The sequence below is a fragment of the Tachysurus fulvidraco genome, chromosome 22, assembly GCF_022655615.1.
Source record: "Tachysurus fulvidraco isolate hzauxx_2018 chromosome 22, HZAU_PFXX_2.0, whole genome shotgun sequence".
Lineage (NCBI taxonomy): Eukaryota > Metazoa > Chordata > Actinopteri > Siluriformes > Bagridae > Tachysurus > Tachysurus fulvidraco.
The window spans coordinates 17,393,310-17,417,309 of NC_062539.1; the positions used below are offsets into that span (position 1 = coordinate 17,393,310).

General features: G+C 43.1%; 1 protein-coding gene across 5 annotated transcripts in view; it reads left to right on the plus strand.

The window, feature by feature from the left end:
- dock10 (dedicator of cytokinesis 10) overlaps window positions 1–24,000 on the plus strand; it is a 97,545-nt gene that overhangs the window by 28,591 nt on the left and 44,954 nt on the right. For 3 of the 5 annotated variants that reach the window (XM_047806237.1, XM_047806238.1, XM_027162668.2), the window contains exons 1-2: window positions 10,707–10,883; window positions 23,033–23,152. In XM_047806237.1, the coding sequence (XP_047662193.1) occupies window positions 10,722–10,883; window positions 23,033–23,152 (282 nt within the window). In that variant the 5' untranslated portion in view covers window positions 10,707–10,721. Of the gene's footprint in view, window positions 1–10,706; window positions 10,884–19,464; window positions 19,713–23,032; window positions 23,153–24,000 lie in introns of those variants that run through there. The other 2 variants (XM_047806240.1, XM_047806239.1) reach the window with 2 other exon arrangements.

Here is a 24,000-nt window from a genome sequence, read left to right on the forward strand (position 1 = left end):
TAAAATGTTAAAATTATAGTGCAGTTACAAGCAAAAATATTAGCACCCATTTATGAAAGTGATCAAAAACAATTAGTTTTTTTTATTAGGTTTTCTATATTCCAGCCGAAACAGATTCTATTCAGCCGATCGTGTGTCAGCAGCACAATGCATTTGGTCATAACGCATCAGTTAATGTTAGGCATCCAACATCAGAATCTGTGTGTCTGATTTCATCTCTGATTGATCAGCATCAACGAGCAGCCGTACAGGCGTTCCTATTAAAGTGGACGGTTAGCACGTTGTTGCACGTCGTTGCTACATAGGATCGTTTTAAATGCTTTCTGAAGCTTCAGACGTATTTTGCGGTTTTGTGGCTGCGCGTCTGATCCAAAACTTTTGCAAGAAACGCAATCGATCACCGCAGTCATCTGGAACGAAGCATTTCTCATCATTTTAAAGCCCTTAACATTATTTTTATATTTCAGTCTCCACAGACTGTGTGTCTCGTTTGTGTATATGTGTGTGTGTGTGTGTGTGTGTGTGTGTGTGTGTGTGTGTGTGAGAGAGAGAGACCTTAGCTTGCCCTCAGTAATCCATCATTTTCCTAGACCAGGTGGTGAATAGGATACAGAGCTTTGATTGACGGCACTCGGTAGCCGTCTCCATAGCAACAGTCTAACGTTTTCTGCTCGGTTTAATCTCAGGTTTATCAAACCGATCCGATCTGAAACCACTAAAGAACGTTTCACCGAACAGAACGGCACGAGAAAAGTGTGATGGTAAGCAGACGTGGATGAGAACGACCTGACATCTCCTTCGTCTCAAGCTAAGCTTGGCGTCTTTTCCATTAGCATGTGCAGATTTAGCGTGATGTAAGAGGAGGGGGTTGGGGTTCTTCAAGAGGCTCACAGCTGTGAAATGTTAACCGAATCCACATTAGACACAGGTCTGGCTCACTACAGCAAGGTCTGAGATAATCTTTTGTCTCTTGTGTTGGGTGAGCGAGAGAATCTTTCTTAAACAGACACCAGGAATGAAAGAGGAGCCTGATAACCTGAGACGTAGCATAGCACACTTTACTGGCTTATTAGGAATCTCAGGCCATCTTAAAAATATTTTGGTTTGCAGTAACAGTAAAAAAAAAAAAGGGTCAGTAGGTAGGTCTATTTTTTTTTTCAGTTTCAATATAAAAAAAAAGAAGTACAATTTTGGTGACGGTGATGACGTCGGTATGACTTTAAACAAATTAGCCTATCGTGACGTCACTGACCGGGTCTTCGACCCGTGCCTTCGTGCGCATCATCGCGAACCTTATTTTGATGCTGGACAGTTTTCCCGAACTTCGTCCCAAGTTAAATCGTGTCGAGCTGTTTTAATGAATATTTTAGATGTATTATGGCGCCCGAACCCGTACGACTTTAAAGGGTGACCGCGAACATTTTGTTTACTGCAGCCGCAGCCATCGTTACCGAGCGCGACCCGTCGACTCTTGACAGTGAATGAAAGAAGAGAATGAGACGAAGCGAACGCACAGGTCATAAGCCCTATTCGGACGGGACTAGTTTGACGTGGGGATGTGGGGGGTAAAGTAATTATTAGCAGAGCTTCTCTGCGATTTTAGTCCCGCCCGAATGCGCCATCTCGGTAATCATTACGGACGATGTCAGTAAAGATTACGGCGACTTTTACCTTCTGTAAAAAGGTCCGGAAAAATTACCTCAGGTAATACTGATCCCGTCCGAATCGACCCGCTGTAAATATGTACGGTAAAATTACGTCATTTCCTGTTTAAAAGCGCATTTCCTGTTTTGCAAGCATGGAGGCGCCATGTTGTCTGTTTGCCCTCCCACTTCTGCTAGTTTTACTGAGACGTCTTGTCCCGTGCGAATTGGCCGATTAATATTACAGACGTCCTGAGGTAAAATTGCATCACTGTACGTCCCCACGTAAAACTAATCCCGTCCGAATAGGGCTTAGGGCTATAGTGTGTGACATCCGGTAACCGACAGTGTAAACATAGATGACGTCACGGGTTTTTATTTAAAAGAAAGAACGTAGCCTTCGTCTGTATGTAGGCCAATTTATATCTTTACAATACTTACTAAAATATAATTAATATTATTTTATTGCTTTTGTATTAGTTGCTTGAAGAGTAAAAAAATAAAGGTCGGTCTTAACGCAAATTTACAACCGGACTTAAAGCAAAAAAAATAAAAAATTGAATCGGTCTTAAAATGACAGGTTCGGTCGGGTTACGGCAAACAAGAATATTTTTAAGGATGTCCTTACACTGAGGTGAATGGATGGACACACACACACACACACACACACACACACACACACAATCACTGCCAAATAGATCATCCCAAAAAAATTATTTGTCTATAAATACGTTACTATTTAATTTATAGACTGTATTTTATACATGTTTAAAAACGTATTAATTTATACATTTATATATGGCTTTAATGGCAGTGTTAATAACAGACATTACAAAGAGGCAGAAATGGACGTAAATCCAGATCCCTACGGAAAAAGCCAGAGCAGACGGCGACGACGACAACGACGACTGAGATGACACGAGGAAGAAACCTTCATGAGAGACTCCAGACTCAAATGTGAAACCCTTTACCTCAGATGACATCAGATATCGGGATTATATACTAAAGCATTCCTCTTATAATGATTAATAGAGGTTTATACTAAAGTACACACACATTTATTAATTGTGTTTAAGTGATTTTCAGTAACTATGATACATGGCAGTATTTACAGTGTCATCAGCAGGTCTACAGTCTCCAGGTCAGATTAACCACTCAGAATAAACCGTTTCCTGGAAGTGCGATCGTTATGGCGTCCGGGTGCCACCGTACGCATCGGTACCGAGTGAGTCACGAAGTAAAAGAAGTGAATCAGGCAGGTCTGGAGGGCAAGAGTAGTTAGTGTTCCTTTAAAAAAAAGCTTTTACTGTAAAAAAGGAAGTCGGTCGCTTTGACCATCCTACATTCAGGCTTTGGAATGTTAGTTATTTACAGGAAGTACACGATTAGCCCTTGTTTACTCTCTGATGTCACTGTACGGTTAGTTTACCTACTTATTTTTTTTAAAGCTCTCTCTGACGATCGTCGTTGTTTCGCTTCTGCTGGAAAAAGATCGATCGGATTTTAAGCCTTTCGTTTTCATTTCCAGATTCTCGTTCTTAGGGAACAAGAAATCTGTCAGATTTGTTCCCGTGTTTAATTCGAGTTAGGACACAAACGTGATAGTGACACAGCAGGTACGTTTCCTGGTGCCTCTTAGCCTCAGCGTTCAAGATTTCATTTTCTTTATCGTTTGGCCTCTAAAACAAGGATCCGACATGATCCTGACCGGGATAAAGTGATTACTAAAATGAATAAATTAATAAACGAAATAAACTCCTGGGCTGGGGGGGGGCACGGTGGCTTAGTGGTTAGCATGTTCGCCTCACACCTCCAGGGTCGGGGTTTCGATTCCCTCCTCCACCTTGTGTTTGTGGAGTTTGCATGTTCTCCCCGTGCCTCGGGGGTTTCCTCCGGGTACTCCGGTTTCCTCCCCCGGTCCAAAGACATGCATGGTAGGTTGATTGGCATCTCTGGAAAATTGTCTGTAGTGAGTGAAAGTGTGTGTGTGAATGAGAGTGTGTGTGTGCCCTGTGATGGGTTGGCACTCCGTCCAGGGTGTATCCTGCCTCGATGCCCGATGACGCCTGAGATAGGGCTAAGTACGAATGGAGTTTACATGTTCTCTCCTCACGGTACTCTGATAAAATAAAAACATTAGAAAGGAGAGATAAAGGGGAAGTCGTGGCCTAATGGTTAGAGAGTCTGACTCCTAACCCTAAGGTTGTGGGTTCGAGTCTCGGGCCGGCAATACCACAACTGAGGTGCCCCTGAGCAAGGCACCGAACTCCCCCAACTGCTCCCCGGGCGCCGCAGCACAAATGGCTGCCCACTGCTCCGGGTGTGTGTTCACGGTGTGTGTGTGTGTTCACTGCTGTGTGTGTGTGTGTGTGTGCACTTTGGATGGGTTAAATGTAGAGAACGAATTCTGAGTACGGGTCACCGTAGATAAACGCACACAACTGGTAAACTAATGAAAGCCATAGATTCAAAATACCTGTATGTCTCACACAAATTAACAAACCGTTCAGAACTGCTGATGGTAAAGAAGGCAAGACTTCGCACATTCTGTAAACTGGTGTGTAGGAACAGGAAGGAACAGGAACGTGTGGTCAAGAAATTTCAAGAATCGTGAGAGTGTCTCTCTGTGTCTCAGAGGTGGTTTTCACACTTAACACGTCTGCTGTGGTCCGAATCTGAGAGCGATCGTTCCTCGTTGATCTGGTTTTAGACTTTCACTTTATCTTACATCATCACAGCCAAGGTATTCCTACAAGTCATGCTATACATGTGTAGGGGAAACTAATGATGTCATCATGCGCAGGTTACTTGTAAGTGCAGATCTGAGTTCCAGTTGTGTTCACAGTCACTGGAATCGTGGCACAGTGAAGACAAGCTCACACCACCTCCAGGTTCGGTACTATGGTGCGTGTCACGGTTCACACGACAGCTTTCAGATTACCGGGTCTTCATGCAAACCATGCTATGTTTCAGACTAAGCTGCCAGTATGAAAGCTTCCAGAGGAACCTTCACCCTCGATAGATGGTAGCTATTGTAAGATAGAGAAGAGATGGCTGGATGGTGGGATTTGTCAGGTGACTACATTGAGGAGACATTTTCAAGTGGTCCTAGTTATGTGGAGCATAAAAAAGAAGGTCACTTCACTCATGTTCTTGGGACTTTTAAGCAGAGCAGCACAGCACTTAATAATCTCAGGCATTCGAGATGCATGAAAGTAAACTGTTATATATAGCCGGTAACATGATTGTAGATAAAGCACACAGGAAGTGCTCAAAAGTTTCTCCCATTATGGTCAAGGTGAAACTGTCACCGCGTCCCTTTTTAGTCTGTGGATATCTTCAGCTAATCCGGTACACGATGCGTTACATGCGTCGAACGAGAGAATTCGGACGCGGATCCGCTTCTTAGCGGCCGTGTCGATATCTCGACGATGTCCGACTGACAGCTCTGTGCTTCCTGATATAGATGAGACGCTCGAATATGACTAATCGGTTTCTGCTTAAATATCTCTTTTTGTTCTGATTCTTCAGAAGCTTAAAATACTCTGCGTTCGTGTGTAGGGCGTTAATAGGATTAGACGCTTGAAATCTCCAACATTGTGGAATTCGGCTCTTTGCTAATGTATACAGAGATCTTTTCACTGTATGCTCTAAAGCCTGTTGGCATTTACTTTGGCTCATGGTATCTTAAGTCTGTAGCCTAGTGAACCGGAGTTCATGCATTCAGTGATACAGACTCGAGCACTTTTGTACGTCGCTCTGGATAAGGGCATCTGCCCGATGCTGTAAATGTAAATGTATTTAGGCACAACAGCTATTTGACATTTAAATAGGGAAAAGATCAAAAAGCACGTGTGTGTGTGTGTGTGTGTGTGTGTGTGTGTATGTGTACTGAAAAAATAGAACTGCAATCAAAGAAATCTAAAATTTTTATTCCTTTGCCAAGTAGTTCCCAGCTTCACCCCTGGGATCCGACATGTGGCTTTAAAGGAAAACTCCAGCATGAAAGCCATTAAGCATGTTTACACTGAAATATTTGTCATCTGCTTTTTTTGATGTCCTGTGAGAAGTTAGCACTCGTGTCACACTGCTAGCATATTTACACTGGATTTTAATAGGAGAAAAATTCATTCATTCATTCATTCATTCATTCATTCATTTTCTACCGCTTATCCGAACTTCTCGGGTCACGGGGAGCCTGTGCCTATCTCAGGCGTCATCGGGCATCGAGGCAGGATACACCCTGGACGGAGTGCCAACCCATCACAGGGCACACACACACACACTCACACACTACGGACAATTTACCAGAGATGTCAATCAACCTACCATGCATGTCTTTGTACCAGGGGAGGAAACCGGAGTACCCGGAGGAAACCCCCGAGGCACGGGGAGAACATGCAAACTCCACACACACGAGGTGGAGGCGGGAACCGAACCCCCGACCCTAGAGGTGTGAAGCGAACGTGCCTCATAGGAGAAACATCTCAAATCTAAAACATTAGAACAATTCAGCTTCACCGGTAATGAGAATTCTATTATAGAAATAATGGAGTGTAAATAGACAAACTAAAGAGCTCTCTTTAGGTAGAGATGAAGTGAAGGATAAATCCAGTTAGCACCACTGCGTGTCGGGCGGCGACCGGCGTTCTGGGTGACGTAGAAAACCATTAACCCGAAAGTGAAAATAGACCAACGTGGTCAATAGATGGAGAACTAAAAAAAAATCATAGTAATTCAATCAGTGATATGGTTATTATTTATAGTATATGAGCTGGCAATTATTTTTAAAGCAGTGAATGGCAGAAAATCAAAGCGGTATGAAATAATGCATCGGGTGGCACGGGGGCTTAGTGGTTAGCACGTTTGCCTCACACCTCCAGAGTCGGGGGTTCGATTCCCGCCTCCGCCTCGTGTGTGTGGAGTTTGCATGTTCTCCCCGTGCCTCGGGGGTTTCCTCCGGGTACTCCGGTTTCCTCCCCCGGTCCAAAGACATGCATGGTAGGTTGATTGGCATCTCTGGAAAATTGTCCGTAGTGTGTGAGTGTGTGTGTGAGTAAATGAGAGTGTGTGTGTGTGTGCCCTGTGATGGGTCGGCACTCCGTCCAGGGTGTATCCTGCCTCGATGCCCGATGACGCATCCCCGTGACCCGAGACGTTCGGATAAGCGGTAGAAGATGAATGAATGAATGAATATTCAGTTCCCTCAGCTTTAACTTGTACATTTGTTTTCCTTTTTTTTGAGCTTTAAAAACGCATGATATCCGATCGTGTGTTTTTTTTAGATCAGTGACCGATTGGACGTGTCCTTTCAGACGGAGGCCAGTCGTCTGCTTCTCAAACCGCACGCTCGTAGAGATCCGTGCAGGTAAAACAGGATTAATTGATGACACTAAGGGTTTCTTGTATTACTTTGGCTCTGCTGTATCCTCTAATTAAATTGTACCAGATCCAGACATCATCATGCAGCTCATGACAGCATCAATCAATGTTTAATAGGGAGAGACAGTCAGGCACCCGAGGACCGGGGGCGGAGTCTAACCACATCCAGCCAAGTCTGCACGGCTGGATATTGACACACGTCAGCTGGCTATAAAACTACTTTCATTCATACTGAATGCTTATCGATGAGACTTTGGGTAAAGAACAAGTAGACAGATGCTGTGGAGGGAAAATGCCTGGGTTTATCTTTGAAGGTCAGTTTGTTGCATCAGCATCCGGAACGTTTCTGTGCTGTTCAGCGTTTAGAGCAAACCGTAATTAGAAAATTTGTGCAAAAAGTTAGATAACTGCATCATCGTCTCGCTGCAAATAAGCGAACAGCATGATAAAGACCAGCGATGGGGGACTCGAGGCATATGACTTGACTCGAGTCAGACTTAAGTCACACATTTGAGACTTGAGACTTGCTTGACAAATATTTAAAAAAGACTCGACTTGACTTTGACTTGACATTCATGACTTGAGACTTGACTCAGACTTGAGTTGAATGACTCAGAGATGAGGACTGGACTTGACTCGAGTCAGACTTAAGTCGCACATTTGAGACTTGAGACTTGCTTGACAAATATTAGAAAAAGACTCGACTTGACTTTGACTTGACATTCATGACTTGAGACTTGACTCAGACTTGAGTTGAATGACTCAGTGATGGGGGACTGGACTTGACTCGAGTCAGACTTAAGTCGCACATTTGAGACTTGAGACTTGCTTGGCAAATGTTTAAAAAAGACTCGACTTGACTTTGACTTGACATTCATGACTTGAGACTTGACTCAGACTTGAGTTGAATGACTCAGTGATGGGGGACTGGACTTGACTCGAGTCAGACTTAAGTCGCACATTTGAGACTTGAGACTTGCTTGGCAAATGTTTAAAAAAGACTCGACTTGACTTTGACTTGACATTCATGACTTGAGACTTGACTCAGACTTGAGTTGAATGACTCAGAGATGGGGGACTGGACTTGACTCGAGTCAGACTTAAGTCGCGAATTTGAGACTTGAGACTTGCTTGACAAATATTAAAAAAAAAAGACTAGACTTGACTTTGACTTGACATTCATGACTTGAGACTTGACTCCGACTTGAGCTGAATGACTCAGTGATGGGGGACTGGACTTGACTCGAGTCAGACTTAGGTCGCAAATTTGAGATTTGAGACTTGCTTGACAAATATTTAAAAAAGACTCGACTTGACTTTGATTTGACATTCATGAGTTGAGACTTGACTCTGACTTGAGTTAAATGACTCCGTGATGGGGGACTGGACTTGACTCGAGTCAGACTTAAGTCGCAAATTTGAGACTTGAGACTTGCTTGACAAATATTAAAAAAAGACTCGACTTGACTTTGACTTGACATTCATGACTTGAGACTTACTTGTGACAAAAATATCCTTTTGATCTCGGAACTTCCTGTGAAGCACTATCGATTAAAAATGGAAAGATTATGGCACAAGATTATGACTCTGACTGACTTCGAGGCTGTACACCAAAAGTCAGTGACTGGGCAGAGACCGGATTAGTCAGACAAGCGTTAGGAGGCCGACTTTTGATAAAATATGCCAGTTTAAAGAGCGTGAATACGTACTGTATGAAGACTCTGTATACTCTATATCATCAAAAATATGTAGATTGAAATGGGCCCAGAATTGAGCTTTGAGGTACACCTTTCAATTTTGGCATTTATCCTGTAGTATCCATAATTGCTATAAAATAAATTGAGCATATCTAATATTTATAAACAATTTACAGTTTAAAACAGGCCCAGTAATTTGTCACACATAAAATCGTGAGCTAGTTTAGTGACCGTCATTGCATCTGTTGTCAGGAAGCCAGGGAAAAATAATTGCCCAGTTTTTTTTTTTCTATTCTTTATTTTTTTCAATTCGGAGCCATTGGAATTCCTCCGAATAGACATGTGGCTTTGGTAACCGGCCGTCATTCCTGTTTACTTCTTCTTTATTCTGCTTTGTGGTGTATTTGGAACGGATTTCTTTGTTGTATGTGTTTATGATTCGCGACTGCCGTTTCCGTACAGTAACTAACGCTATACAGATGCCTACGGTTTGTCAGACTGCATGAACTGGTTTCTATCAGAATGCATCCAGAACGTCAGAGATTTCGTACATGCACGACACTGACACAACAGATCCATGCTCCGTTTTCACCGGAGACACATTTTGTGAATTACAGTAAGTAACTGTGAACACTTGGGTTCTGATTTCAGGGAAGGATACATTGCAGGCAATTAGAGTCTCGTGCATCCATTACACTCGATCGTGCATCTGTTCTTGCTTTCTCTCTTTTTCCCCCCTGTCCACTACAGTATATACCGATCTAACTTTTGTTTTGCGGTCAGAGTTTATTGTTGATGCATGGAGGTTTACTGCATCAGTTGCATCTATTTTTAGTTACATGTGGTACCAAGATTTTGAGGATTTATTTATCGCTGAGCACTCCTCTTGAAGCAAGCTGCAGGAAAGAAAGGCAAGGACGCATGCCAGGATTTAAAACTGACGTAGCTTTTGTGACAGACTAACATACTGACGCGTGCAATTCACTTAGAGTGCTTGAGAATACTTTTTTTTTGTCGCTCGTTTTTTCCATGCGACATGAGATGTTTCTGGGGTAGTGACGAACGTTTGTAAGTGTTTATACGTCTGCAAGACGGAGTGAACGCAGTTCAGAAGAAGGAGAGGTAAGGAAAAGTGGTGTCTCTGGGACCGCGAGTGTGTTTGGTGTGTTTTGGCTATTTGATCCAGTCAGCTGATCGCAAGGGTGGTCTGTGATTGGAAGATCCAGTTGTGCACAGCTGCAGTGTAGGCAGATTTGCATGAGACAAGGCTGCCAGTGTCTCCTCCTTGACTGCCAGTGGCTGAGTGTGTGTGTGTGTGTGTGTGTGTGTGTGTGTGTGTGTGTGTGAGAGAGAGAGAGAGAGAGAGAGAGAGAGAGAGAGAGAGAGAGAGAGAGAGGGAGGCAGTGTGTGCGTGTCTGTGGAAGCCACAGGCTCAAGCTCAGCTTCAAGAAACCAGTGGAGGGAAAAGCTGCAAGATCTGGACTTCCAGACTTTTCTGGAGACTGATTATTAATACTTGCTTTGCTTTGTGAAGAAAAAGACACTTTTTGGGATGCTGAGCCAACGATGGACGATGCACAAGAAGGACTGACATGGTGATGGTGCTTGCTACTCTAACTGGAGTGTGAGGAATGGTCTCCATTGAGGGACATCCTCAATGGAGTTCTGGTTTATAGTGTAAAACCTGACTCTTGTCCTACCTGGGTCTTATTGTCCATTATGGTGCATCTTGGAGTCAAGATCTCGTAGAGGATCTTGGCTTCATTGTCTGGTCTACATTTTGGAGAATATTTAAAGGGAACTCCACTGGAACAACATCCCTAGCTAGTCTCCTCTGTGGTGTGTCCTCAGCCGGTCCGCACCGAGGTGCATCCTAAGAGCCATCCGCATTCTGGTGTTTAACCTGGTGGGTGATTTCCACCTGTATCCCAGCCTCCGTCTGGGTGCGTCTCGTGAAGCTCCCGGTAAAGTTGCAGGAAAAGAGGTTGGTACACCAGGCATGGGTTGCACGGCCAGCGTGGTTCAGATTCAGGCTCTCCGCTCGTTGATGAGAGGCAACTGTGCACGAACCTGCTCAGACCGTCAGGAACAGATATCCCTGGAGGTCCTACAATCGTTGGACGGCGAGTCGGATAGCCGGCCGCGTACCATCATTATCACGGTAATAAGATTTTGTTTGGTGTTCTGAAAAAAAAATATATATACTTGATTTTTCTCAAATTTTTCCTACATGTTTTTTTTTTGGTTCTCGGACTCCACCATGCATAACTCACAGACTCGGTATCTATATTAACACTTGCCGTTTTAGGAAGCTAATTTAAGATAGCTTTGCACTACAATTACCGAAGGAAAAGTGAAATGAGTAATATGGGGTTATAGATTGGCTCCGACAGCTGGAGCTGGCTGGTTTCTATGTTGGAGATAGTTGTTGGAAATATGGGGAGAGCGCGTAATGCATTATCCAGCACTCAGAGCTACTTCCGGCACAGCTGACACAGAGAAAAGAGACAGAGGGAAAGAGAGAGAGAGAGAGAGAGAGAGAGAGAGAGAGAGAGAGAGAGAGAGAGAGAAATAAAGAGGGGGAGAGAGAAATAATAAGGCATGGCCGGGGGGGGATTAGACTATGGGAATGTAGGGTTCTGTGGGAAAATACTGCATCTGTGTTTGTGTGTTTTGTGAATGAGCTGCTCATGTGGAAGTCTGTGTGTGTGTGTGTGTGTGTGTGTGTGTGTGTGTGTGTGTGTGTGTGTATCATTTTTCTTCAATGAGTAATTAGTCACTCGATCTCAATCTTGTTAAATTCTACACAAAATATGAAAATCTTGTCATTTATTTTGTCTCAAAACGAGTCACAGTATCTGTTTACTTACTGGATGAAGTCAGCTGGATGTAGACAACCTGAATAAACAGAAAAAAGTAGGATATGTGGATTAATCACGGGAGGAAAGTCGTGTAAAGGAAAACCTCAGCTGTATTTGCTTCTCACGTGGCACGAAACGGTGAAGGTGAAATAAGTCTGATGGTTATAATTAAGGATAAACGATTCCCGGTTATCAAAAGATGTGACATCATCGTGATGTAAAGTGTGTGTGTGCTGTGCACCACGGCGGGTGTGTTGTCTGGGTTTATCTGAACAAGTGCAGCTAATGTCGCTAACGAGTCAGTAAAGTCCTTCCAGTCTTACGCAAATTCTTTCATTCGTTCATTCGTTTCCTACCGCTTTATCCGAACTTCTCGGGTCACGGGGAGCCTGTGCCTATCTCAGGCATCATCGGGCATCGAGGCAGGATACACCCTGGACGGAGTGCCAACCCATCACAGGGCACACACACTCTCATTCATTCACACACACACACACACACTACGGACAATTTTCCAGAGATGCCAATCAACCTACCATGCATGTCTTTGGACCGGGGGAGGAAACCAGTGTGTGTACCCGGAGGAAACCCCCGAGGCACGGGGAGAACATGCAAACTCCACACACAAAAGGCGAACCCCCGACCCTGGAGGTGTGAGGCGAACAAGTTAACCTCTAGGCCACCGTGACCCCCCGCTCTTACGCAAATTCTTTTCCAAAAATAATTCTAACACATTGCCAATGTGGCAAGAAGAGAACTGAAGCTAAACAATGGAATGATATGGTGGTAGCCATCTTGGAAAACCTGAAAGTTTTGTTGTCGTTGACATTGTTGCTTTAACACAGTTTGGTCTCCTAATTTAAGATCTTTGACTGTGAAACAGCTAGAAACATTGCTAAAGCCGGTACTTTAGTTGACAGTTCCTGCCAGAAAGACAGGAAGGCGTTAGATCTTTATCTTAGCTCCACTTCGGTCTGACTAAACTTTAGGGTTAGAGCTTTTAGGTTGCGTTTGCATATTTTCCAACATGGCATTAGAGTAGAGAAATGGACCCTTTTCTTTTTTTAACAGGCCTCCTTGTAATTTTTTCTCCTTGACCCTCATATCGTTTGTTTTATTAGAAGTGTGTTGGCATTTAAAAAAATGATCCTATCTTGATAAGTCATACATTGACCATTTTGTATATACCGTATGTTATACAGTATGTCATCAAGTCTCCGTCATGCTCTCGGATCACATCCCGGTGTCCTGGGAAACGATCCCGAAAAGACACAGGTCCGTGATTCCCGGTATTGAAAACCAAGCCGCAGAAATCATGGCTCATGGATCAGGATCATGAAGAAACATCTCCAAACAGCTCAACAAAGCTTTGCTAGGAATAAATAATGGAAAGAAATAACGGGTCATGTTTGACTCATTAAGGATGCACCATTTGTTAAAATGGCTGGAATACGGAGCAGAGAGGTTCGTGTTCATCAACAGATCCTTATAGTTTACTGGCCAGATTTGCTTGGATAGAGAAGGCTATGATCACAGCGGTTTCTGGGACATAGCTCAAGGTAAATAATGCCCCGGGAATTGAACTGTCTTCAGTAGTCTTGGATCGCTAACATTACATCAGTGCAAGCAGCAGAGTGGGAGCTTCGGACACCTACATTGTGCACCGGTGATGGTTGGAGGTGAAATAGAGGAGTGTTCTTGTAAATTTCACCCTCTGATGTCATCAGTGTTATTTCAGTACTACTCATGAAAATGGAAAGGTTTATGAGACTGAAAAAGAAAGCAGATGTGTGTGTGTGTGTGTGTGTGTGTGTGTGTGTGTGTGTGTGTGTGTGTGTGTGTGTGAGCCAGACATATGTGTGCCTGGTTGTCACTTACAACACAGAGACACAGAGCACTGCCAGCTCCATATGCTCACCATCCCTTATCATTCATCCTTTTCTCTCTCTCTCTCTCTCTCTCTCTCTCTCCATCTCTGCTGCTGATACTTGTACTTGATCAGGAGTGTTGGAGAGCAGATGGTGCTTATTGCTCATTGTCACTGCTCTCTCTCTCTCTCTCTCTCTCTCTCTCTCTCTCTCTCTCTCTCTCTCTCTCTCTCTGTCGTCAGCGTTTGATGAGCGCGACCGTTAATCACACACCCCCCGGCTTCTATTTCGATCCCACACAGCTGTAGTTTGCAGACATAATCAGCACTATCACTCCTCCTGCCCAGCAGGAGGGCAGGATTGAGGGAATAAAAGAAGGGAGCATGTAGATGCTGCCTAATGAACAGGAAGAGAGTAAAGGCTAGAATTAGGGAGGAGAATGAGTTACAGAGCGATGGCAGAAAAGATGTAAATGAAAATAAGCGAACGTGTAGGAGGCTTGTTTGTAACGAGCGCTCGTTAGCCCTGTGTTTAGCTTTGTTTTTTTTCAGTAAACTGTTAGCGTTAACATGCTTGTAGTTGGTTAGTTTGGTGTCAACAGGATTTAGGAGTTCTGTGTTGGAATCCATCCGTATTTACATTTATGGCATTTAGCGGACACCCTTGTCCAGAGTGGCAGGTTGGTGGACCTGGGGTTTGAACCCATGACCTTCCAATCAGTAGCCCAACACCTTAACCACTGAGCTACCACATCCCTATTTTTCACTGTACTTGCTGTTCATCTGTTTGTATTTATGTCCTAAAATGTCCCTAAGATATAGTAAGTAAAATCTTGATGTACGACCAAAAGTACGAGCCGTTTCCTAGCCGACGGCAAACGACGTCGCGAAAAATAAATCACACGATGTACGTGAACTAATTTAAGACATTTGTAAGACATACAACGTTTGACGTGTGATGTCTCGTCCACCAGAGTGTCGTTATGAATCGGATCTAAAGTTAATAATAGAGTTATAACATAGAACGTTTCATACTTTTAAGAGGGTACGTTTAGAGAACTCTTAGAACTATTAATAATACAGAAATCATTCTTTAAGAAACAACGTTCATTCATCTTCTACCGCTTATCTGAACTTCTCGGGTCACGGGGAGCCTGTGCCTATCTCAGGCGTCATCGGGCATCGAGGCAGGATACACCCTGGACGGAGTGCCAACCCATCACAGGGCACACACACACTCTCATTCACACACACACACACACTACGGACAATTTCCCAGAGATGCCAATCAACCTACCATGCATGTCTTTGGACCGGGGGAGGAAACCGGAGTACCCGGAGGAAACCCCCGAGGCACGGGGAGAACATGCAAACTCCACACACACGAGGCGGAGGCGGGAATCGAACCCTCGACCCTGGAGGTGTGAGGCGAACGCGCTAACCACTAACGCCATGATTTTTGAACTGTTAGCTAATAGCCAGGTAGCGTAACGGGCATTAACGGCTTGAAGATGTTTATCGTTTCAGTGAATGCGTTAAAAATCATAAAAGAGAGATAAATGATGAAGAAAAAGAAGAACTTGTGCCAAAAAAAAGGAGCTGCGTCCCCCGTTTAGGAGTTTTTTGGCTTTAAGAATCCACATAAATCAACAGAACATAAACCTCTACTGTAAGTTTGTCATGTGATTGTCCCTGAAGGTTGTGGTACAGTATACAGTTCTGTCACATCGACAGAAAACACTTGCCGGAATATCAGGAATGGGTGCAATTACAGTCAAGTCAGGTGTTAGAGTCGGTGAAGCCGTAAGGGCAAATGGTCAGACTTCAGTTGAAGAGGTATTTGTTTGTACTTAATGAAAATGTCAAATTAGTCGACTGTTAAAAAGGTTTAATCGGTTTGTGTTAGTCACACGAGACAAACACAGACTGTAAGTACGTAAGTGTTGACAATAGTCACCTGTACAAACAGAATTCCATCCATAAATACAGCTAAGTCAGGTTAGCCATGAACATGACTGGAATGTACAGTCAGTATGGCTGGGAAAAATGGGCTTTCCATTTCCATCCAGATTTCCCCTGATAACAGCTGTACATTCCAGACTGACCACAATATGCAGATATAACTGTTTCTAACTAACTAAAAAGATTAAATATGCTGATGATTAGATATGAGGGGGCACGGTGGCTTAGTGGTTAGCACGTTTGACTCAAGGTTTGGAGGTTCGATTCCCACCTCCGCCTCGTGTGTGCGGAGTTTGCATGTTCTCCCCGTGCCTCGGGGGTTTCCTCCGGGTACTCCGGTTTCCTCCCCCGGTCCAAAGACATGCATGGTAGGTTGATTGGTATCTCTGGAAAATTGTCCGTAGTGTGTGTGTGTGTGTGAGTGAATGAGAGTGTGTGTGTGCCCTGTGATGGGTTGGCACTCCGTCCAGGGTGTATCCTGCCTCGATGCCCGATGACGCCTGAGATAGGCACAGGCTCCCCGTGACCCGAGAAGTTCGGATAAGCGGTAGAAAATGAGTGAGTGAGTGAGTGAGATTTGGACATTAGACAAATTTATACCAAAGCACTTAGCAGAATGCTGTTGATGAATGGTGTTGAAAACTCTAAATTCTTACTGAAGAAAACCTGTAAAGTTTTGGTGTGAACTGTGTAGCAAATGGGCTTCAACATCTGAAGACCACTTCAGACCACAGAAGAGCAGCAGCAGACAGGAAGATGATGTTTCCACTCTTCAACTGTTCGTTTTCAGTAAACCTGAGCCCCACGTACCACAAGGTTCCTCTTCTTGACTGATAGGAGTGGGGGTTGAGTTCTGAGATTGATTTTCTGATCACCGCAGATGTAAAGAGTTACTGTAGATTTCACAGCAGCTTCGCAGTCTGGCCATTTTCCTCTGACGTCTCTCATCAGCGAGGCATTTCCACTTGCACAACTGCTACAGTAGATGTCTTGTTACTTGTCAGAAAGTGGCGGGGCTTGTCGATATGCGACGGAGAGAGTGTTCAGTGCGCATGTGTGACATTAGCAGAAAGCGGTTTTAACATTGACGTGGAGGATAAAAACAAAGAAAGAAAGAGAAGAAAGACTTACGATAAGGACAAGAAGTAGGACGTGTTAATATAGGATCAGCTTTCCAGCGCTGGAGAGAACTGAAGGAGCAGGAAGTTGGCCACATATTCACAGGTTGGAGTTTCCCGAGTCAATAACTCCTGAGCTAAACGCTGTTACTACACAAATAACACCTCTTTTCTATCGTAGTAATGTAGAGAGGCAGCTACAACCGCGTTTTGTGTAGTAACAGCGTTTAGCTCAGGAGTTATCGACTCGGGAAACTCCGACCTGTGAATATGTGGCCGACTTTACTTAAGACGCCGAGGCGCTTTTTTCCTTCTCGATAGGTGAGTAACGTTGGTTTTGCTTTGTTACACAGAACTAATATATGCCTTTGTCCTTTACATCATTATGCTTGTGTGGCATTTTTGCTTGTTTGTTTATCTACAATCGTATTGTTCTTCCCTTCAGCTATGATAAAGACACGTTTCTTTCTGTTAGTCGCCTGGGTTACGTATGTATGTGTGGGTGGTGCTATCGATACAGGGGTGGGACCCGTTTGCGTTAGGGGCGTGTTTGTTTTGGTGATTTTATATGTCAACATCGGCTTTCAAAAATCGGAGACCTCACCTTTAACTTAAGCTCTCTTTTTCTGCATTGTAAAATATGATATGAGTGACTAAAATAAAATATGAATGACTTTGAAGCCAATGAGCGATGTTAGTTGCAAAGTATCGATAATTTACTACTTGCACATAGTTTTGGCGGAAATACATTACTTCTGATTATTCGTTTCCGTTCTTTTTGGTCACACGTTATATATTTTCAATCCGTCCAGAGTTCGTTGGACTCTGAAGAGAATCAGGGATACTTCGGTAACTTCTCTTTAATAAATGTATGACAGAATAGCTTCTGCGGTTTGACTGAAGAAGTGAAAATGAGACATTGGTGACGCGATGTCCTACAGTCCTACAGATGTCTGTTCACTCTTCCTTTACCAACTGTACTTTCTGTTTTCACCGTCAGTTGCGTTTTACACTCAACAGTGACGATTTGTTCGTCAGGTTTTCTCTGGTGTGTGGTGGTGTGTAACAATGTGAAATGTTTCAAACTTACCATTCTTACTATTGCTATTACTAGTGTGTGTGTGTGTGTGTGTGTTGGGCGTGTTGTATAACTTTGTGGGGAGCCCCGAAGATAATCCCCACACTGCTAGAAATCTCTGACAGTTTTGGCTGATCATCACAAGACCATTGTTTTTAATTGATCAAGTCACATTCGTAGTGCAAAGTGGTTACAAAGGTTATGTTTATAGGTTATAACATATTTAGATATATTCATTCATTCATTTATTTCCTACCGCTTATCCGAACTTCTCTGGTCACGGGGAGCTTGTGCCTATCTCAGGCATCATCGGGCATCATGGCAGGATACACGCTGGACGGAGTGCCAACCCATCACAGGGCACACACACACTCTCATTCACTCACACACTCACACACTACGGACAATTTTCCAGAGATGCCAATCAACCTACCATGCATGTCTTTGGACCGGGGGAGGAAACCGGAGTACCCGGAGGAAGCCCCCGAGGCACGGGGAGAACATATTTAGGTATAGATATATGTCATTAGAAGGTCCTTACAAGGATAGGGAAAAAAAGGTGTGAGTGTGTGTGTGTGTGTGTGTGTGTGTGTGTGTGTGTGTGTGTGTGTGTGTGTGTGTGGGTGGGTGTGTGTGGGTGTGTGTGTGTTTAGGATCTCACAACAGTAGGATGTTTTTCATTTTTTCACTTCAATGTGAGTTAAATTGCAGTCTTTAGCTTCCGTCTCATATGTAGCTTAGTGCCCTCACTGTCCACCATGACCCATGACCACGTACCGATACGAGTCTTGATGCTTAGACATGTGGGCAAATTGTCCATAAAATAATGATCCACATCTAAAACCAAACACTCTACAAACTCCCTAATGGATATCGAACCTGTTTAGCAAACCACCTCTGAGTTATCTGTTATCTGCAAACCCTTCGTCGTGCTCCCTGTCTGATTTCCTGATTTAAAAGGAAACACATCAACATATAGAATGAAATCATAGCTTAAGTCATGCATGATAAGTTTCAAACATCCAGTTGGAGGCAAACAAGCAGCAGGAAATCACCTAGCATTGTTCACTTGACTTACTCTGAAATTTGTCATGGCTAATTCCTACAACGTGTGTCCATTTTCCCCGTCATCCCGTCAACACTCGCTGCTACAAAATGCAGCTTCTGGTTTTAACGAATAGTTCTCTTAATGTTAGCCAGTTTAGTAAAAATTATATTTAGCTAATCATTAGCGGATTTTCTTGAAAATACTTAGCGTCAGCTAGCTAGCTTAAATATTAGCACAGTGCTGCATTCAGGAATTTGGTTAGCTTAGCAATTAGCATGTTTAAGTTCATGTTATTTTAGTTAAAAGCGGTTCACCATTCACTTCTGATCCCTGAAAAGGAATTAAGTAGAAATTATGCAGAAAAATTGATTCATTTTAAGTAATTATTTTTTGAAGTATATATTTTTATTTATTTATTTTAGCTGGAAGGTAAAATGTAAAGTAATTACTGTAGTATTTCTAAATATTGTATTAGTGTTTATGAGTGCTGTAGTTTCTGTACTGTTATGACTATTAAAAGTTGATAGCGTGTGTGTACAAGGACAGGAATACACACACACACACACACACACACACACACACACACACACACACACACACCCGCACCAAAACACACAGACGCACTGAGAGATAGAGAGAGAGGTAAATGAAACAGGACGACTGTCAGATAGCTTTATTGTTCTGTCCCTTTGTCCGTTCTATTCACAGAAACGACATAACTATAAAAGAAAAGTAATCTTCTTACAATACACGTGTGACTTCTCAGTAAGTCTCGGTCTGTTAGTGACATCACGCCCCAGATCAGCTCTACTTCCTCTCCTGACCACACTTCTGTATGAGCTGACAGGTTTCACATGTAGTCTGGGAAAGGGTCTACTTCTCTTCTTTACAACACGTTTACTCCCAAAGCTCGAGCGGCGGACCCGTCCTCGGTGCCGTCTTTCCTCGTCTCGTGCCTAAGGAGAACGTTTCACGATGAGTTTCAGGAGTAAAATCACCTTTCGGAAGAAGATGAAAACGAGACGAGTCCGAGCGGATTTCAGCCGAATCAGCTGTGTATGTATCTGTTCGCGTGTCTCTCGGTCTCTGACTGCATGTTTGTTTGTTTTTATCAGTGAATTACGTTCTGCAGAGAGAGTCGTGATACTTCGAAGGTGGTAGAGAACACTGAGCTTTTTCTCATTGCATTGTTTCCAGTTGGTTATCTTGCCTATGAATTGTTCATTTCTTCTTGAACTTCCCTTTGTGACTTTCATAGCGTTTGAGTTTGTCTTTTTTCTCTACACGTTACACTTTCATTCTATGTGTGTATACTTTCATTTCCATTCAAATTAAGTGTGTGTGTGTGTGTGTTTGTGTGTGTGTTTGTGTGTGTCTGAGTTACTGTGTGTATGGTTGAAGTTAAACACGTGTTGGAATAATGCAGCGATAAGTTCATGGAAGTTTCGCTCCATGGACATGCCAAGGTGACGTAAAACAACACTGGTTCCCATGGAGACCGGGGATGCCCCTGAGAAGCCGTTGCACGATCTTCCCCTTTACGACTATTTGTAGCTGATGCCACCAAAATAGAGTATGTTCATATATTTAATAGGGAAACTGTCAGGTCAGAATATTTGCATCTTTCTTTTTAATAATAATATAAACGATTTCAACAATAATTTAACGTCCTTTCGGTCGACACCGTTTTCTAACCCTAACCCAAACCCTAACCCTAACCCTAGGTCTTACTTTTTGAATGGTTTTAATTTTTATCCTTTGGAATCCAAAACCGGATTCTGGTTGATCAGGAAGCCTTGATTAGCCTTAGACATGAATTCAAGCCACTATTTATAGTAATGAACTCAGTAACAACTCACAGAGGAACTAAAATAACTGACAGATCGAAAACCCTGATAAACCGTCTTTATATGTGGAAAGCGTGGAACATGAGTATGGACATGAGTAAGGACATGAGTAAGGGGCTTCGTAATTTGTCAGTAACAGATCAAGCCGCAATTTTTGTCTCAGTAACGTCAGTGGAAAAAAATACGAGTTAAACAGCGTGAAGGTGTTGTTTTCTCATTAATAAAAAAAAGAGCTAAGGAGCAGGTGTGTGTGTGTGTGTGTGTGTGTGTGTGTGTGTGTGTGTGTGTGTGTGTGTGTGTAGGACATTTGTAGATTTGACAGTTGTAGGATGTGTAATATCCTGCTTTATTGCTTATCTGACCTGCAACTTGCATGATGTGCAGGCTGTGGAAAGATCACTGAAGGCCAATGTGCGAGATAACATCTGAGACTGATTTTTTTTTTTAGTGGAACAATTTTATATCAGACCAAACCTCAGATTAAAGTTAAATGTCGTGAGGGAAGCCGTCCGATACTAAAAAAAAAAGAAAGTCTTGAAGTTTATATGAAGGTGAGAATACTGTATAGCAAAGTGTCAGCGTCTTTAATCCTGGCTGTTTACTACAGCGTACGTCGTCCGTATTCGGACGATCGACTCACAGTTAGATGTTCAGTGAGCTGATTTCCAAACTTGCGGCAAAAGAGCACGAGCGTGATATTTCTGAAACAGGAAGTGGCGATAGAACCTTCCTCGTACTGCAGCAGAGTTCAACACTGTGCGCAATAAAACCTGCCATAGTGATTTACTTTTATTATATCGTAAACCTTCGGTTTGCAACCGGATCGCTTCACTTTTTAAAATACAAAATAAATACAAAAAGTCATGTTCACGATCGTAACGTTCTACACGACAGCTCGAACGTTTAGACACGATCAGCTGATTATATAGTCGGCTTAAGGTTAGGTTTTAAACTTGTTGCTTGAAATGATCATAGTTGTACCTAGAGTACCTGTTACTTTTTTGTCCATCTGAAGGGGAACAATGCTTTAAAAGCATAAAGCCACAGACAGCTCTGATGAGTTCGTCCGTTTCAGTCATCAACCCCGAGGTGTTTATTATCGGTGAAACAGCTCATAGGTGTGATGCAAGGTGTGAATTGTTACATGCTGCACAGCAGAGATGTGCGGGGTAACGGTTTAGACGTTCTATTAATTCTATTAAAGTCTACATGCTGGAAAAAAAAGTTTAGTCTGACTGGATGAATCACACGATTATGTATAGAACGTCTTTGTTTGTCGTAACTTTAAAAATTCACGTCACTGGAGCTAAAAGGCTCAAACTTGTTCCAGCATGACAATGCCCCGGTGCACAAAGCCAGGTGATGAAGACATGGTTAGAGGTTGGAGTGAAAGAACACTCTAGAAATGGTGTAAATCTGGAATGGACTGGAATGGAATGTGGAACAAGATCTTATGGCTGTTGTGGTCCACCTCCTTTTGTCCAAATACTGTATAAAAAAATATATATATATATATATAGTGCCAAGTTAATTCAAATAAAAAAGCTTTTATTGTCATGTCAATGATATATATCTGATGCAGAACACATTGAAATGAAACAACGGTTCTCCAGAGCAGTGTGTATCGTGGCTTCTAGGCTGGGGGGCACGGTGGCTTAGTGGTTAGCACGTACGCCTCACACCTCCAGGGTTGGGGGTTCGATTCCCGCCTCCGCCTTGTGTGTGTGGAGTTTGCATGTTCTCCCTGTGCGTCGTGGGTTTCCTCCGGGTACTCCGGTTTCCTCCCCCGGTCCAAAGACATGCATGGTAGGTTGATTGGCATCTCTGGAAAATTGTCATGAGTGAGTGAATGAGAGTGTGTGTGTGTGCCCTGCGATGGGTTGGCACTCCGTCCAGGGTGTATCCTGCCTCGATGCCCGATGACGCCTGAGATAGGCACAGGCTCCCCGTGACCCGAGAAGTTCGGATAAGCGGTAGAAGATGAATGAATGAATGAATGCTTCTAGGCTGCTGCAGTATATACTTTGAGCATTACGTGTACTTTTCTGGACAGATGAGCTTTTTCATTTGTGTGATATTTTATGTCTGTAATAAAAAGCATAAAGGCCATTTTTTTAATACCGTGCTGATGCTCAGATCTAAAAATATCTACAAACAAGTCAGTAAATCATCAGTAAATAACTGGAGGCAGTTTATTATTATGTGGACATGGACTGCAGAGCAGATTTGTGTTGTATTTGGGTAATAACTCCACCGGTTGCTTATAAATATTAAATCTAAGCGTGGCGTCGTCTCTCTGTCTCTTCCGCTAACATGCTCTAGGGGAATTAGGATGAACAAATTCATGTCAAGTGATCGAACCACACTGAACATAAAACACACAAATCGATGAATAACATGGGAAGAACATTACAAATATACTAGTCATACATACAGTTTATTCACCTACAATTACGTTAAGGTTAGTTCTGATTTATTGGAAATTTTGTGGTTTATTACAATTGTCTCTGTCCGTCTCTGTCCGTACAGCAGGAGAAGCCGAAGCTGATCGATCCTCTGGACTACGAGGCCGTCATCTCTGAGCTAGAGCCAGAGCTTAAGGAGGACCCGCTACAAGACCTGCTGCTCTTCCCAGACCAAGATTTCACTGTGAGTTCATCTGTGTATGCTGTTTCTACAGTCACGTTTACTCAGAAACAAATTTCCAATTTTTTTACCGTGACAGATTTTCAAATACAAATATTGAATGTTTGCCCAAAAATTTTAAAAGTGTCTGAATTGACGAAATTACACCAACAGGATTCTTGTTTTAATCTCCTACCGGTGAAGTCACCTATTTAATTACTTTCAGTGATCTCTGTACTCATGTTTGCTGTGCATGTATTGATGCATCTCAGCCCAAATTGGGGAAAATCTGCAATCATTTTGAGAAAGTAAAAATCTTCTAAATCTTTCAAAATATTTGTTTAAATAGAAACCTTTAAGCGTTCACCAATATCATGGTTCAACGAGGGCCTTTTTACACCCGGTCACTTCACGTGTCGTCTCTGATCCGATAGCTGTCTGATCTTTTAAAACCGTTCCGTTTACATCAGGCCACATAAACGCGTCTCGGCGAGTCAGATATCGATCCGATCTTTCTGCTCCCGCCCAAAATGCACATATATATTTGACCTCATTTCCGAGGTAATGAAATGGAACACGCTTTGGTGTATGCGGTCGCTACAAAAAACAGCATTAACTGTTTGATGCATTTTCGCTGGCGGCAACAGCGCGTTTTAAGACCCGACGAGACTCCTGGGTGAAAGATCGAAGCCAGCGCCGGTGGGAAAACATGTTTGTTTCTGGCGCGACTCGCGAGTCACCTGCGAGTGACGTACAGTACTTTCGCTCAGGAGGAGTATAGCGCTGACGTATGTGGCTCGAACAACCATATTCATTTACACCTGTCCGGTTTCATCCCAGACCACCTCCTGAAGGGGTTTGTACCGTCGGAT